Consider the following 17,862-nt stretch of genomic DNA (forward strand, 5'->3'; position numbering starts at 1 on the left):
CTTGTGAAATCCAAAGTTTCAAATCAAACCCCTTGTCTTCTTGCTCACTCTAGTAAAATCTGCTTCCCCCAAACACTGTTTTACACCCGAGGCCCTGGGAGGGAGCCAGAAAGGGATGTAGCACGGACCTCCAGCATCAGCGGCTTTGGGGTTTGGCAGGGTGGTAGAGAGGAAAAAGAAAGAAGAAAGGAGAGAAAAACAACAACAAAAAAAACCCCAAAACAAACAAACAAATAAAAAAACCAATCCCGCTCCACGGTGCTGTGCGAGGCTCTGCCGGGAACCTGCGTCCGCCGCCTCGGAGAGAAGGGCTACCATGAGCGCCGGGGTGCCTTTCCCCGTCCCTCACTCCCACCCCCCGCATGACTCACGCGATGTCTCATTCCCCGCCCGCCCCCGGTGAAAACTTCCCCCGATAACTTTCCCGATGCCGGTCCCCCGCTTCCCCCCCGACGGGAGGGCCACACACGGCCACACACGCACACACACACAGACCCCCCGAGCCCCGCTGGAGTCACTGCTGGCGGGGCGGCAGTGCCGGGGGGGATGTCGTAGTCGCTGCGTCAGCGGGAGCCCGACGGCGATTGGGGGAGGTCGCTCTCTGCCCGCGGTCACGAATTATAAAGTGCCGCCGCCTCCGCCCGTACCTGCTCTGCTCCGCTCGACAGCGGCGCGCCCGGCCCCGGCAGCGGGCGCTCGGCTCGGCGCCCCCCGGCTGTGCCTGCCTCCCCCGGGGTTCCTCCAGAGGCTGCTCGGCCTCGCTACAAATAATAGCGGCTCCGACGCGGACGCTTCAGCAAGGCTCAGCTTCTTCCTCCAGCAACTCCCGGGAGCCCCGAGGGAAGCCTGTGTGTGAGCGAACTGCTCGGCTCGCGGTGGGGGCCGAGGGAGGGCCGGGCGGCTCTGCCAGGGCTGGTGCCCGTCGTCGGGGCGTCCCTGGTGGGAAGCCTTTCCCAGGAGGGGCTGGGGTCCCGTCCGTGCCGCTCCGCGGTGCGTCTCTTCTCCCCCTGTGACGCCGGCTTTGCGGGTAGGAAGGGACAAAATGTTTGGGGACGAACACTTTTACCGGACGGGAGCTTCTGGGCGCTTCATCTTTCCGGTCCTCTCCTGCTCCGAACGCAGGTCCGTTGCCTTGCAGTTGTCAAGCGTCTGCTTTCCTTAAGCTCCCGCTTACCTCGCAAGCGCAACCATCCCGGCTCCACAAAGCGTGAGAGTTACCGGAGTTGGTTTGAACTCTTTCGTGCCGCCTGTTTCTACTCGGAGGCTGCGGGAGGCAGTGCCGGGGGTGGGGGCGGGGGAGGGGGGGAGGCGGCTGCCGGCTGATCTTTCCTTCTTGCAGCCCCATGGCGTTGCTCCTGAGACTCGGCTGCTCGCTGCTGGCCCTCAGCACCTGCCTGCTTCCGAGGGCGAGGGCCGACTGCGGCCGCGACTGCGCCGCCTGCGCCTACCGCCTGGGACCGCGCTCTGGCATCCACCCCCTGGTAAGCGGGAGCGGGGCCGCCCGGCCGCTGCAGCGCCCCGGCCACCCCTCGGCAGGGACTGGTCCCCGCTTCGCCCTTGACTTTGCGAGGGAGGAAAAGGGGAGGGGTGACAAAGCAGCGAGATAACAAAAATAAATAGTGAGGGAAGTGGCCTGGGTCGCTTGGAAGACCTTTTTCTGACGGGGAGGAGGGAGACAGGAACGAGCTTCGGGGCGCTGGGGAGAGGCCGAGGCGGGGGCGGGAGGGCGCCGACACTAACACAGCGCGCCCCGAGGAGACCCTCCCCGGCCCGCCCGTCCCTCCTGCTGCCCGACAGCGAGCGGCGGCGTTCGGGGATGGGAACGAAAGACGCCGGGCGCCGAGCAGCCCCACGGGGAGCAAGGAAAAAGCCGAGTGAAAACGTTAGGAGGAAAGAAAATCCGAATGGAGGGCATTTCTGCAGGAGAGGGAGAGGGGAAGCCATGAGGGAAGGGAGTGGGGGTCCCGACCCTCCGACCCTCGGATGAGAGCTCCACGATAAGATGAGAGCTCTCCCGGCAGGATGGCCGTCCAGCAGACCTGCCTAAAATCTCAGAAGAAAAAAAAACAAACAAAAAGTGCGGTTAAAGCCTAATTTGAGTAGCAGTAGCTCCCGCTGTTCCTCTTCTCTGCACGGTGCTGCACAGCCTTAGGAACATGCCTGTGAAAGATCCCTTTGACAGTGGCTTCTAAGACGAATCTTGCTAACTCCAGAATGCAAGGGGAGTTTATTTTTATGATGTTAAAATTATTTCAAAGTATAGTCACAGAGGCAACTCAACTTGTAATTTAAGGATTGGGGTAGGTGAAATTCTGGGGTCCTTCACCCTCCCTGAAGCAGGTAGGCACTCTGGCTATGGAGTACTTTGCCAGTGGCATCTGCGGTTCTGGTCTCAAATACATGCACATTGAGGCATCACGCTCTGGGCACATCTAAATGATCTGAAAAGTTTTGTTCCTGTCATGTCACTGGTTATTTAGGAGCATGCAAAAGGAAGGATTCTAGTCTAAACAGAACTGGGAACCACTGTACTTCAGCTTACTCGAAATCCTCAAGAACACTTAACTGCAGCAGGTTCATAAGGGTATTATTCTTTGAGTGGCTGGCAAAATAGTTCCTATGCTTTTTTTTTGCTTACATTAGACTTCAGTCAAATTTTACCTTTAATGTCAGCTGGGGGGGGGAAGTGGTAGTTAGCCCTTTGGGAGGGAAGAATATGTGCTTTTTGGAGTATATGTTCTGGATGTCTGTAATGAAAATCTCTCTCACACACCTTCAGTAATAATTCAAGAAAGAATCAAAGTGCCATTCAGTAACAACAATTATTAGCTAAATAGGTAAAGAATCAATGTAGCATATCTTGTATTTGTTAAACATGTGTGAACAATTTTTAGAAACTAATGTTTCTAGATGCTAGCATGTAGTAATGTGATAAGCGGTTTTATCACATTGTATCTGTTTAAGATACAAGATTTTTTCACTCTGTGCCTGGTCATTCACACCTATGAGATAGAGTATGTTCATCTGGTAACAGGAGGTTATTAAAACTAGTTGAGAAGGTGAAAGACTTATTCTTGCTTTGATTTAGAGCAATTCCAAAATCAGACTGAAGCTGAGATTTTATTTTCTTTACAGCATGACTATAATATATAGCAATAAGCATGTAGTGCCAGTTAAATTATTGTGTTGCAAAATACATCCCTTTGATTTTCTTGGGATCATACAAAAAAATCATATTTAAGTGAGACTCAAGAGACAGGTAAGACGAGATATGGACAATGGGCTATTAGAAAGAACTGTGCTGGGGTTTAATTCCACATTTTAAAGCATGTTAAGATCCTTAGAAAACATCATCTATAGTCGGAATAAGTGCTTCTCTTATTGAAAATATTAATGATTTTTTTCTTTACTTGTCATGGTATGAAAACCATGGACAAGAGCAAAAAACCACTAGTTTCACCTTTTCTTGCAACTGAAGAATATTACTCCACAAGAAGTAAATTCCCCTGATACAATATACAATATGTATGTTATTATCTTCACATGACAGGTTATGAGATATGCATGCAGGTACTGAAAATTTTTTTTATATTGTAGTCTGAACATTTTTCAGTACAGTCAGAAACAACACAGCTTAGGATTTTTTCCTTCTTTTCAATGGTCACTACTTTCCAACTAGCAAAACAAGAGCTTTGATCCTGCCCAAAAGAGCCTGTATTTCTACATTTCTATTAGTACATGTTTGAAAGGTCTGTTCCGTGAAGAGAAACTAATGACAACACACAGAAATACAACCTTTAAAGCTATGCAGTGTATTGAAGATACTGAACAGTACAGTTTAGCTGGCTTCTTTGCAATGACCATGCTGTGCAACTTCTTTTCTAAAATTTCTGAATGTTATTTTTAATTATGAAGATTGAATACACTTCTAACTTGCATTATAAAGCAAATCACAATTGGTTTATAGCTTCCCAATAGTAAATTTAAAAGAAAAATTCATAACTCACATGAGTGTAAGGGAAATACAGGAACTTTACATGTGGCTTCCTTTGAAACAGAAACTTAGGGGCAGCCTTGACATACAGGACCCACAGTCCACCTTGTCTAGTATTCTGTCTCTTAGAGTAGAGATTACCACATCCTTCAGGGAGGGATATGAAGAACTTCAGAACAGACAGGTACCAAATCAGCTGTTCACAAAGAACAGTCCTTCCAAGCCACTCACAAAGAGAGGCTCGCTCATGGCTTTTATAGTCAAGTAAACCTAAGATAAGGTGGCAGTGAGGTGATTGTTACTATCAGATCATTCTCAGTAAACTGCATCAATTTTTCAGGCATGTACACTAGAATGTGAAGGAAAACTGCCTTCTGCCAAAGCCTGGGAGACCTGCAAGGAGCTCCTGCAACTGGCAAAACTGGATCTTTCTGAGGATGGCAACATTGCTCCAGGAGACAAGAAAGAGCTGGATGAAAACCATTTGCTTGCGAAGAAGTACGGAGGCTTCATGAAAAGATATGGGGGGTTCATGAAGAAAATGGATGAGCTCTATCGGGCAGAACCAGAGGATGAAGCTAACGGAGGAGAAATCCTGGCTAAGAGGTATGGAGGGTTTATGAAGAAAGACTCAGATGATGATGCCCTTGCTAACTCCTCTGATCTGCTGAAGGAGCTTCTAGGAACAGAGGATAACCCTGAAGCAGCACATTATCGAGACATAAATGAAAACGACGGGGATGTCAGCAAAAGGTATGGAGGCTTCATGAGAAGCATTAAGCGCAGCCCTGAATTGGAAGACGAAGCCAAAGAGCTGCAAAAGAGATATGGTGGTTTCATGAGAAGAGTGGGCAGGCCAGAATGGTGGCTGGATTACCAGAAACGATATGGTGGGTTTCTTAAGCGCTTCGCCGACTCCATTCTCCCTTCAGAAGAAGATAGGGAAACTTATTCCAAAGAAGTCCCAGAGATGGAAAAGAGATATGGTGGATTTATGAGATTTTAATACCTTTCCCTTCATCCCTTTTGTCCTAAATGAGAAAGACTGCCTTATTGGTCATAACTTATTGTAACGTGTTGCTTGTACTGTACAGTTTTTTACTGTCCTAGGTTAATGATGCAACCTGCAATTTGTTGTTTCAGGTTCTGTGTTCTTTCAAGACAAATAACTAATTTCTGGATTAGTCAAGTTTCAGTCTGTATTGTAGTTTCCATGCTAGAACTATTTTGAATACTGTATTCATTTTCTTTAAAGAGGAAGTACATCTACAGTAGAGCTGCTTAACTGTATATACAATAAATTCTTCATCCTAACTGCAAAAGTTCTGAAATGTTATTTATTCTTCTCTCAGTCGTTTAATCAAATATCATCTCAATTTTTCTTTAAGCAATCAGAGCAATGCCAACCTTTTTTCTGTAGCTACAGAATTTGTACTGCACACACAACAGCTGAAACACATTTTTGTCTTTAGTTTTCTTAATTTCTTAAGATGCTAGAAAAATAAACAACTCTAAAGCAAATATAACTGTATTTGCTCTAGCTGCTTATATTTTAATCAGTTAATAGAATAAATATTTAAAGCCTAAATTTATAGTTCATAGCGTTCAGCCAGTTCACATGAAAAAAAAAGCAAATCACAAGTGTGTTTGACTTTAAGCACTAAAAACATTTCTCCAGTGCCCAACACAATATGTTTGATTAGTTACACCTTTTTTATACATCCAATATAGGATTGTACACTTGGCCTTAAATTAATAAACACTAATTTAAAAGTGGTAAGATGGTTTGTGCAAAATAAACATGACCCAAAACTGCATAAAAAACCCTTCAAAATCCTAATTTTGCAGGGCACCTGATGAATGGTTTGCCATGGCACAGCTTTGTATTTGATTTGTCAGCTGCTATAAGTCACTTCAGCACTACCGAAATATAAGAAACTGCTGGTCAGTCTTTTCTGTTTCAAACAAAGGAAGTATAAGTAAATCTGAGAACAAACAGAAAACCCCAACACTAATACTGTAGATCCTTTGGCATTTACACAGATGGCACTTATATCAAAGGCCAGATCCCATCTGGTGTACACTTCGTTCCAGAATTCTGATTGTCCCCTCTAGAACCTAGTTTGTGAGCACTTTTCCCTCACCTACTACTACTAGTTACTGGTTACTTCTCACCTAAATTAACATCATAAAAATTACCTTGACCACCGTCTCTGCCTAAAACCATCTATGACTCTGCATTCAGTATCTGTATTTCAGTTTACACAGTACTACCTATTTACATAAAAGGCAAATTAATGATCTGACTCTTCTTTAATTTCAGGTCAGCAGGATCATCTAGGTACTCAGGACTTTTAAAAATTAAAATGTCTTTCAATATGCACTTAAAAGGTTCATCACATACAATTAGTTGTGATGATTTTAGGCCCAGCCCTTAGAGAGTAATATAGATGGTCTGAAGTGGCCAAAATCGCAGTGAAGACTTAGTAAGCTGTAAGGCATTCTTTTTCCTGTGATAAAAAAGAGGGCACCTTCTACAGGTGCCTATAGAAGATCCATGGTGTTTTCAGGAATCAGCTGTGTTCCCTATCACCTTCCTATCACCTTCCTATAGAGTTCTTCAAGATGCCACCAGCCACAGGAAAAGTCTTCTTCCCATTCTTTTCTCCACTGCACCTGCCTATAGTGGCTGGAGAACATCAGTCAGGCTTCTGAAACACATCACCTGAGTGGTTTCATCCACAAGAACCTTAGGCTGTGCACACTGAGCCTGCCCTGGAGCACAAACCCATGCATGGGATGTAGGCATCACCAACACATTTGCTTCAAACATACACTATAGAACTAAAATTACATCCTTAATCTTTCACTTCCAAATTTATTCACTTCTTTTCCCTAAAAACTTGCTTACCTCTAATTTAGCCAAAGAGATGCCCTTGCCAGCCTTCAAACTAAACCAAGCATTTATGTACATGATGATGCAAAGGGTTAGCCAGTTATTAGTTAACAAAATCTTGATAATATAACAAGGAATAAAACTTTCAAAGTTCTAGAGACCTAGTATGTGTATTGAAGAATGAAGTGTTTTGATCTATTAAACCTTTGAATTTATTTCAACTTGACACCTTTGACACCGTCTTCCATGGCATACTCTTAGAGAAGCTGGAAGCCTATGGCTTGGAGAGGTGCACTCCTTGCTGGATTAAAAACTGACTGGATAGCTGGGCCCAGAGAGTGGTGGTGAATAGTGCTGCATCCAGGTGGTGTCCACTCACAAGTACTGTCCACCAGTCCTGATTAATATCTTTATTGATGAGGGCATTGAGTCTACTGTTAGCTAATTCATGGACACCACGTTGAGTGGGAGTGTCGATCTGCTGGAGGGTAGGAAAGCTCTGGAGGATCTAGACAGGCTGGATAGAAGGGACGAGACCAACAGTATGACGGTCAACAGGGCCAAGTGCTGAGTCCTGCACTTTGGCCACAATAACCCCATGCAGCGCTACAGGTTGGGGGGAAGAGTGGCTGGAAGACTACCCAGCAGAAAAGGACCTGGAGGTACTGGTTGACAGCGGCTGAACATGAGCCAGCAGTGTGCCCAGGTGGCTAAGAAAGCCAATGGCACCATGGCTTGACTCAGAAATAGCATGTCCAGCAGGACTGGGGAAGTGATTATCGCCCTGAACTCAGCACTGGTGAGGCCACACCTCAAGTGCTGTGTCCAGTTCTGGGCCCCTCAATTCAGGAAGGACGTTGAGATACTTGAGCAAGTCTGGAGAAGGGCAACAAAGCTGGTGAAGGGTCTGGAGCACAAGTCTTGTGATAAGCGGCTGAGGGAGCTGGGGTTATTTGGCCTGGAGGGGAGGAGGCTCAGGGTGACCTTTTTGCTCTCTAGAACTACCTGAAAGGAGTTTGTAACCAGGTGGGAGTTGGCCTCTTCCCCTAGGCAACTAGTGACAGGACAAGAGGACAAAGTGTTAAGCTGCACCAGGGGAAGTTCAGGTTGGACATTAGGAAGGATTTCTTCACAGACAGGGTGATTAGACATTGGAATGGACTGCCCAGGATGGTGGTGGAGTCACCATCTCTGGAGGTGTTTGAGGAAAAACTGTACGTGGCACTTAGTGTCATGGTCTAGTTGACGTGGTGGTGTCCAGTCATAGGCTGAACTGAATCTTAGAGATCTTCTCCAACCTAATTGATTCTGTGATTCTGTGACTTTATATAGCAAAAAGGAAAGTACTTGTTATAAACATCTAACTGGGATATATGCACGCAACCCAAAACAGGAGTAAGGGCAACCAAAGTGAAGGAGTTAAGTCTGTTCCAGGGTTGAACAGGTAGGTGGCAAAGGGGGATGTGACTTTGGTTCTCTGAATGAAATAGCAAAGCCGAATACTCCTCATTCCTTCCATTATAATTGAAAATATCTCCAGTCAGACACTTTCTTGCTTTAATAATTATAATTTAAAAGATGTGAAATTAGAATAAGATCTAATTTCTTCTGTTGATGTGGAACTTCTTATTTTATGACTTTCAGTTATGCTATCATTCAGACACTCTTTAACACTAAAGTGTTCTCACATTTTCAGTAATTAACAATTCAAATTAAATCAACTAAATACATGCCAGTGAATCAACCAAGATTTTCTGAATCACTAATCAAAACTAAGGTTGAAGATAAGGTCTGCTGGGCTGGGAGATGAAAAAGGGCATCTCCCCTCTTGGTCTTAGTTCTGAAAGGCTCCCCTAATTTTCCTCTTACTATTCATTCCTAGAACTATCACTTTATCAGACGATTATTGAAATAGCTGTATTGCTTTGTATAAATAAGAGCAGAAAGGAGGAAAGCCTGATGTCTAGAAAGAAAACTAATTGCAAGAGTATTCTGAAGGAAGAAATATCATCCTGAGACCAAAAAAAGATTCTACATTTCCTTTCCCTGGCTTTTCTCATTGTTCCAGAATATGATCAAATATAGCATCATTGGTCTGAATACTGAGTAGGTATTAAAAAAAATTAATATGAACAATAAATGCTGGAAGGATTTTGACTGGTCAAAGAGATTAGGGCCTCTGCATTAGGAATGAAAGAAAGAAAAAGATAGTCTAATGGAGGTTAGACAAGGATGAGTTGGACTTTTTAATAGGAACTAATTACAGGAGGGAACAAAAAAAAATAAAAAAGAAGTTCTTGCACTAAATGGAGTTCACATACAAGAGCAGATCATGAGGGAGAGAGAAGCTGATGAAAGCAATGATTTTTGAATACCAAACTGCTTGCAGCTGAAGCTCTGCCTGGAAACCTGACCTTAAATCTTGAGATAATGAGGAAAGGTCATAAATCCATTCCCACATTTCAGATTAACTTGGCATATTCTAGGAGCTAAAATATGCAGAGTATAACTTTGAATTTCCTGTTTGGTTTTTTTTTCTGGTAAATTAATACATAGTATGATATCTAATAAATATAAATGACTACAAAATTATTATTACAATCATTATTTTGTAATTATTTTTAAATAATTACAATAATTTACTTTATAATTGTTTATAACTATATCATAAATATAAGTAATTATAACATCTAATGTTGTTAGCTATTTCAGATAATGTTTCCCAAGATAGAACCTTTAGAAGAACAGAAACATGTTCTAATTTAATATACTGAAATAAGTATTATTATAGTGTGCTCAACACAGACTCTAAATATGCACTGGTTCATTTTAATTCTGGAGGGAACTTAATTAACAAGAACCTAAATTTTCGGTTTGTGGTATATAAGGGCCTCTCTGTCATTAAAGGTAGTTTTGGAGGCCTATAAGGCAAAAAATGACAAATTCGTAACACAGCTCTGTAATTTATGTTTATATCTCAGTGCCTCAGAAAGTTTTCCTTACAGCTTTCTTCTTCAAGCACTACAGAGCTCAGCTGGCCAGAAACAGCAAAATTCCTTTTTATACCAACAGGAGCATCCTAGAATTTGCAACTTAAAAGGCAAATGAACATTAAAGTCATCTGACCCTAGGTTGCTCTGAGAACGAAAAAATTCCTGGTACAGGTTAGCTGGCCCTGAAACTCATGACACCCCAAGGAGCATACTGTATTTTTGGTCTTTTAAAGCATTGAAGTGGGATCTAAAATGTTACACAGAGAACAGAATAACCACGTCCCTACCAGAGACTTAAAACTTTCATTCCTCTCTTCAGTTCCCAACAAGATGAGTGATGCAAGCATCACCAATGAGATCCCTCTACCTGACTAAACTTTGCAGTCTGGTCTCTTTCTCCAATAGCAGACACTTTGACAGTGCACAGACTTCATCTCTTCCGCGCCCTTTGCAGTCCTGCCTGCCACCTCTCATAGAAATCCCTTCATCAGCCTCAACTCACAGCTTTGGGTATAATTTCACCACCCACCACACTGAGGTTTGCTTTCCAACTCAAACCATAAAAGACATTTATGCATTTACTTGGAGAATGACAGAGACTTCCAGTTCCAAGTCCTAACTGTGGAGATTAGGTGGCTATTTTTAGACTTTTTGCTTTTAACACTTTGATCATAATCTCTTGCTCCCTATAGTATTAAAAGTAGTTCTACGTGTCAGAATGCACTGGTTACATCAAACCTGTATCATAACTGTATTTCATACCATCATAACTATATGGCAGTCATAGACCAATCTGTCACCCACCTGATAAGGATAGGGAGCTATCATGAACATACCTGTGAGCAAGGAACAGGGCAGAAAAGTCAGCTGTAAATCATTAATCTAAGCATTCAATTACTAATCCCATCAGCCTCATTTAAAGCATTTAAACTGACAGTTGCATATCCAATTAACTGTTGCTATAGAAAATGAAAATGCTTAGAGGTATTTGACAGACAAATCTTTACTGGCCCAGCAGGGATTTAGACTGAATTTGCTTAATTAGATTGTGACTACCTAAATTGAGCATTTACTGTAATCCTTGCTGAAACCATGGAATGAAATCTTTCAAAGTTGAATAGTCATCACAAAAACACATCTAAAAGATGTGCTTTTACACTCTGCTAAAAGCTTTGTTAAAAGCACTGCGCTGCACTGCACTCCTTCCTCAAGGAGAAGGCTGGCATATCCTTACACACAGATTACGAATGCTAAACCTCTTCATAGCTATCCAAGTCTGTAGGGGCATACAAGACTTTTGTCTTTTGAAATTCTGGCACTACTCTTTATCAACACAGTCTTCTCCAGCCCATGTGACCACTTGCAAAAGATCCTACCAATCCTGTACTTTCCTACTAAGTTTAAATGTATGTACTGACTTGCACTCCAAGTGCACTGAGATCTGTGTGCATACGTCTGATACGAGCTCATCTCGATTCCAATCCATATAAAATTACAAGACTCTGAGTAATGAAAACAGCTCCTATGGGAATCTGCATCTTAATTCTTGGACTTAATGCCCTGGAAAATATTCTAAAACACTTATTCAGGTAACGCTTTTTTTCCCCTCTCATGAGAGGAGACAATGGCAGCAGCAGCACAAATAATAGGTGATTTTCTCTCATAAAAGCAGTTGAGGCAGACAAGCCACATAAGCCTCTCTTGGAACATATACACTGGCATTTTTCAATCATGACCTGCAGTATGAAAGGGTTTTACAGTAGGACTTTCACATTTTTCTACACTTCCATCTTCATCTCCTCAACAACTATCTGACGAGGGCAGGAAATAGGGCTGAAATTTCAACTGCATCACATTTCTCCATCTAGAAAAGTATTACGCAGAAAAATACCTTTTTTATTTTATTTTTTTGTTAATACAGCATAGCTGTCATGCTAGGACAGCAAATGAAACGGTTAATGTGGCAAAGTCATTCTTTGCCCATCAGCCAGAAAATAAAAAGCTGTCAGCTTCCATCTGAGCAGAACCAGTGGAAACCAGTTAAAGCAAAGAACTTCTATGGAAGCCTGTGCATGCTTAAACTTTGCTTACCAAGCTGTGGATCAGCAGACCCAAGATAGGAGAGGTGCTTTACTCCTGAGTATCCATCATACTGAGTTTCTCTGCAGTAACTGAGACAAAAATTCTGAAACGAGGTTCTCAGACCGGATTAAGAGGATCAGAAGTAATAGCTTCTCCCTTTGAATTCTTGAGATCCCTTGGACTCAAGGAGTTTCACCATAACTGCATAAATGAATCTGCTCACAACATCATGACCATTCAGAACATGTGGTGCCCGCAAAAGCCTTTTAAATTTCCTAACTTCACTGTCCCAGCACCAGTCCTTGCGGACCCTTGAAAGGCTAAGGTCACTGGTGAAGTCTGACCAAAAACATGGCAGCATCTGCTCTACCTTCTTTATGTAAATATGAATACCATTGTCATTCAGTTTCTCAGTATCTTAATGAAAAGAGTAATTAAATCACTAACTGACCTTAACATGAGACAAAATAAATAGGCATAGCATTAGGTAAAGGTAAATTCTTAGAGGAGATCCTTTTCTGAATAACATCACTCACTACTGAAGACACCTTCCCCTCCAATTCTTGTACAGCTTTGAGGTCTTCTGTGTTTTGCTGGCACTGCTGGTATACTCCAGCTGTTCTGGAGTCCTGATGGCAGTTTTTCCTGGCATAATTATTCTCTGTTTGGTGATTTTCAGACTATTTGATTATTCAGTAGAAGCACTGAGTCACACCTTGAGAAAGCTCCAGCTACTATAAAACAGCAGGTTGTCAGCCTATGTGCCCGGACTTCCATCACCCTATCCCCTTTCCCTTCTGCTCTGTACTGTTGCATTTCAGAGTCCCTAATCCAACCCAGTCTGTGATCTCAGAAAGTGTTCTCAGAAAAGAGATCCTTCCTGAGCAGGAATACCATCTTTTCTTCCACTTACTATTAGGCTCCCCACCACTGCTATTACAGCCCCATCACTATTAGGCTCTTCAGCAGCACAGTGACACTGCTTAGTCAGGCTAAAAAAGATTGGGTAATCCATTTCTGTAGTCCTCAGCAGTACCACCACTTAAATAAGTGCTCATTTTTTCAATATACAAGAAAAAATGTAAATTATTTATGAGTGCATTCAAGTGCCATTATGCCTACCTGCAAATAAAGAATCCCTCCTAGTAAATTAGCCCAATTGCTTGTCATTCAGGCTGAAAAGGGTTAAAGAGATAAAAGAAAATATACTTCCTGAGTCATAAATAATTTCAGCCTTTCAATTAATTGGGAGGCAGGGAATACCATTTGACAGGAAGAACTGGTCAGACTACATACGAAAAGACTTTGTATGTCTGACTAACTTACAGAAGACATCATTCTCTTTCCTGGCTTCTTTTGGGGAATGTGATATTTCAACCTGGGAAGCAAAGCCAGTTTTCTACATGCAAGAGAAAACTTTATAGTTTTGTCCTCTACTCATTTACCTAAAATCGTCTCCAAGGTATCATTTTTTTTCCTCGAAGAACACAGTCAGCAGCAGCTTTTCCCAAATGACACCCATTTCCAGGGATGTGAGGTTCTGCAGCTTAAATTCTTAAGTGTCTTTAGGCACAAAAATGACAGGCTCCGTGTTTTGTGCCCTCTTCCTAAGGAATGGTACCATCGGCTGTGTGTTTTAATTGGAATGAAGTAGCAAACAAGCATTGGTGCCCCTACACCAGGTATGACTCTCACAGACACCACACCTGGATACCACCAGCTAGCAAGGGATACAAAGGTGGTGCTGGCGAGGCACATAGTCCAAGTGCCTTCTCAGTCACGGGGTAGAGTTGCCCTTTGACTGACATTGTAATTACAAAGTGGCAGAACACTAAGCACCTGCAGGGTTAGATGTGGATGCAGATAAGCAACACCTTTGAAGATAGATGTGGCACGCACAGGCCTGCAGAGGGATCCCTACACATCTACACAGCTGTAGGGATCTGAGCTGAAATGTCTCTGCAGGATGTTTCTATAGAATGGCTTAAGTTCAATAGCTAAGGATTTTCTTTACAGTACTAGAATTCTTTCTCAAATGCCTGTGAGAAGTACAAACCCTCCTATAGCCAAAATGGCCTATAGTTATTTCCAGGATTATGCCCCAGCAGTATTACAACAGCTATCTGATACAGCAACTCCTAATTTTCAGTTCAATGGAGATTAAATTAGTTTGGCTGACTGTGTGATGAAGTATATTGAACCAATTAGAAGGAAAAAAACAAAAACAAAAACAGGAAAAGAGGTCCTCCCTGCTCCCTGCTATTCCTTGGAAAGCAAGAAACTCATGCTTTGATTCAGGACACAAGATCCAAGTTTTGTGAGCTGAAACTCCTTTTTTTCTTCATTTATAATGCATACAAGCACTTCCCTTGTATCACTGATGAACTTCATCTTGAGGTAGGATGACGGGTTCACTGCAGAGTGCATTGCCTTTGGGTGCTCTGTTGTAGTTCTGAGTTTTGGCCAAAGCTTTTAGAAAGAATATGCACAGATCCAAGGGATACATTAAGTTTGCACTGAGGATTTTATTTCCTTCTGGTGAATTAATAAAAATACTACTTTGATTTCATTTAACATAAATCATAGCTGTCTGGTGAGATTTCAGCCTGATGCCTTTGACTTCTACAGGTCAGAAGTGTGTTTTGACACATTTAGAAAACAATAGGAGCTTTTCCTGACCTTCTGACAGTTAAAATTATTAAGTCTAGAGAGTTAAGGATGTCGCATATGCTGTGTAATAAGGGATTCCCACTTTTAATCTTGTGTACTATATTGGATTACTCTTAAAATTAAATCACATGACTAAATTCACTATCACAGACAGGCTATATGCTTCTTGTTTGGGTCTTTATAAACCTGGACATTTTATTTTAATAATATCAATTCACTAACTTAACAGACCTAGTGACCTGCAGAGAGCTGCTTTTCCTCACCAGTCCTTATCAGTGCTAAACAGTTCACTTTTTGAGGAATTAGGTATACTTGTGGGGTTTTTTATGTTTTGTTTCTCCAAATATATAAATGCAAATTGCCTCATGATCTGCACAACTACGTTAATTGTCAGAAATGATACGATATCAAACCATTTTGAATGACAAATAAAATTCTTCCACAAATTCAACAGAGATCTAAATAACTGTTAGAGTCTGCAGAAATTAGTTTTGTCAGAAAATGTTAAAATATCACTTAATTTGTCTGTATTTATCAAAGCATTTTTTGTCACATCTGTTTGCAGCCTGTGAATGGCTTATATTAAGTTTTAAAATACAAACAAAAGTCATTCAGTTGCCCAGTAAAATATTTATTCATCAAGCATTTCATAAAGTAATCTCATTCTACTAAGTCCATATTTTTCTTTTTGATGGTAGTTTTACATGCTGATAGTACAAAACCTCTGTGCTCCAAAGCTCCCCTCTCTTATCCCACGAGGGCTCAGTACCCGCCGGCGAGGCTCCTCGTCTCCTTTCTCCCACCGCGGACGTGCCCGGGGGCCAGCCGCGGATGCACGGAGGCTTCCGGGTCATCATCACTTTGTATAAGAAGAAAGGAATTAAATCAGATTGCTCACATTACTGTGGTATTACTCTGCTCTCCATTGCTGGCAAAATCCTGGCAAGAATACTCTTGAACAGACTAATACCCACTATAGCTGAAGAAATTCTACCTGAAAGTCAGTGTGGTTTCAGAGCCAACAGGAGCACCACAGACATGGTATTTGTTCTCAGACAACTGCAAGAGAAGTGTAGGGAACAGAACAAAGGTCTCTATGTAACCTTTGTTGACCTCACCAAGGCTTTTGATGCTATGAGCAGAAAAGGTTTATGGTAGATTTTGGAACACTTAGGTTGTCCCCCCAAGTTCCTTAAAATCATCATCTCACTCCGTGAGGATCAGCACGGCCAAGTCAAATATGGCAATGCTCTTTCTGAGCCCTTTCTAATAACTAATGGTGTGAAACAAGGCTGTGTTCTTGCACCAACTCTATTCACAGTCTTTTTTAGCATGACGCTCCAAAGGGCCACAGCAGACCTCGATGATCAGGACGGTATCTACATTCGATACCGTACTGATGGAAGCCTTTTCAACCTAAGGTGACTGAAGGCCCACACTAAGACCATCTTGTCCGGGAGCTGCTTTATGCTGATGACGCCGCCCTTGTTGCCCACACAGAAGCAGCTCTGCAGCGTTTAACATCCTGCTTTGCAGATGCTGCTGAGCTCTTTGGGCTGGAAGTCAGCTTAAAGAAGACAGAAGTTCTCTATCAACCGGTACCTCAGGAAGTCTTCCATCATCCCCATATCACCATTGGTGAATCAGAGCTCAAATCAGTCCAGCAGTTTAATTACCTACCTAGGTAATTACCATCTCCTCGGATGCTAAGACTGACGGAGAGATAGACAACAGGTTAGCAAAGGCATACAGTGCCTTCGGAAAGCTTCATAAAAGAGTTTGGTGAAATAAACACTTGAAGAAAAGTACAAAGATTGGTGTTTACAGAGCCACTGTGCTGTCTACTCTTTTATATGGATCCGAATCATGGGTCATCTACCGCCACCTCCTGCGACTCCTAGAACGTTTCCATCAACACTGTCTCCATACAATCTTAAACATTCACTGGTCAGATTATGTGACCAATACATCTGTTCTAGAACAAGCAGCAATGACAAGTATTGAGCCCATGTTGCTGAGAACTCAGCTGCGCTGGGCAGGGCACGTCTCAAGGATGAAAGACCACCGCCTCCCTAAGATCTTGCTGTATGGTGAACTTGCCACCGGCTGCCACATGAGAGGAGCCCCGAAGAGAAGATACAAGGACTCCCTGAAACAACATCTCATATTGATCAACATAACTGGCCATATTGATCAACATAACTGGTCTACTCTGGCCTCCAATCGGGAGGTCTGGAGACACACCATCTATAACGCTGCTGATGCTTTTGAGAAAGCACGCAGGATCACCCTCGAGGAGAAAAGGCAACGCAGAAAGAATCGTGCCTTGCAGAATATACCACCTAAGGAGTCTTTCTGCTGTGCCTTTTGCAACCGGACATGCCTGTCTCGTATTGGCCTTTTTAGCCACCAACGCGCTTGTAACAAACGTGGGTAGAACCCTTCCCAAATCTTCATTCGTGAAGCCCAGCCATGATGTTGATGATGATGATGAGTACACAAATGTCTTATTAATATATTGATAAATACTTAATAACTATTTATAAAAAGCTGTGGGATATAGCAATTACTAGTAATTAATAACATACATTTAAATCACCTATTGCGGCTCAGCAGTGAAGATGATTTTCAATATCATTCACCTCAGCACCTTGCAAGTAAATATCTTCACATTCTCAGCAACCAAAAGATATTGGTCAATGTGTAATCCACCAGAAATATTCAAAAGGTCCAGATGGCTTGAGAATAGGAGGTAATTATCTAACTCTAATCTTTACTACCAATCAAAAGGCCAATAAAATTAGTTATACTTACATTTACTATGCAAGGCCTGTAGCAGTTTTGATAATTCCATGTATCACAACAAGCATATACTTATGGAAATACTCTGTCACCTTGAAAATTGTAAGTGTGCCAGAGGATTTATACCATGAGAAAACCTCAGCCAAATCCCTCTCTACATGGATAGATTTTAGCATATGTGTTTAACCGATTCTTATGCGCAGAAATAAAGGATGGTGATTTATTGTAATAGACTTGATAGGCTTAATTTGATATGCCTCTGTGCTGGTTCTGCCTGAGGTAGAGTTAATTTTCATCACAGTGGCTAGTACGGAGTTCTGTTCTGGATTTGTGCTGAACACAGTGATTACATATAGAGATGTTTTTATTGTTTTTATTATTGCTGAGTAGTGCTTACACAGAGCCAAGGCCTTTTCTGCTTTTCA

General features: G+C 42.4%; 1 protein-coding gene across 3 annotated transcripts; it reads left to right on the forward strand.

The window, feature by feature from the left end:
* Positions 1–676: 676 nt before the first annotated feature.
* Positions 677–5,316, forward strand: PENK (proenkephalin). Of its 3 annotated transcripts, none has more exons than XM_032712222.1 (3): positions 677–848; positions 1,340–1,481; positions 4,335–5,316. In XM_032712222.1, exons 2-3 carry the CDS (start codon positions 1,344–1,346, stop codon positions 4,998–5,000), a joined length of 804 nt encoding a protein of 267 aa, XP_032568113.1. In that variant the 5' UTR covers positions 677–848; positions 1,340–1,343; the 3' UTR covers positions 5,001–5,316. The 3 variants fall into 3 exon arrangements, with proteins under 3 accessions (XP_032568113.1, XP_032568103.1, XP_032568121.1); XM_032712212.1 differs by having other exon boundaries at positions 678–852; XM_032712230.1 differs by lacking the exon at positions 677–848 and adding an exon at positions 906–1,027.
* Positions 5,317–17,862: the final 12,546 nt, after the last annotated feature.

The sequence above is a fragment of the Chiroxiphia lanceolata genome, chromosome 1, assembly GCF_009829145.1.
Source record: "Chiroxiphia lanceolata isolate bChiLan1 chromosome 1, bChiLan1.pri, whole genome shotgun sequence".
In the NCBI taxonomy this organism is placed as follows: Eukaryota; Metazoa; Chordata; class Aves; order Passeriformes; family Pipridae; genus Chiroxiphia; species Chiroxiphia lanceolata.

What these genes read in the sequence shown, in the direction of transcription:
- PENK (XM_032712222.1), top strand. Translation starts at nt 1,344, where the DNA reads ATGGCGTTGCTCCTGAGACTCGGCTGCTCGCTGCTGGCCCTCAGCACC. An exon ending in GCTCTGGCATCCACCCCCTG is followed by an intron (nt 1,482 to 4,334) that starts GTAAGCGGGAGC and finishes TCAATTTTTCAG; the next exon opens with GCATGTACACTAGAATGTGA.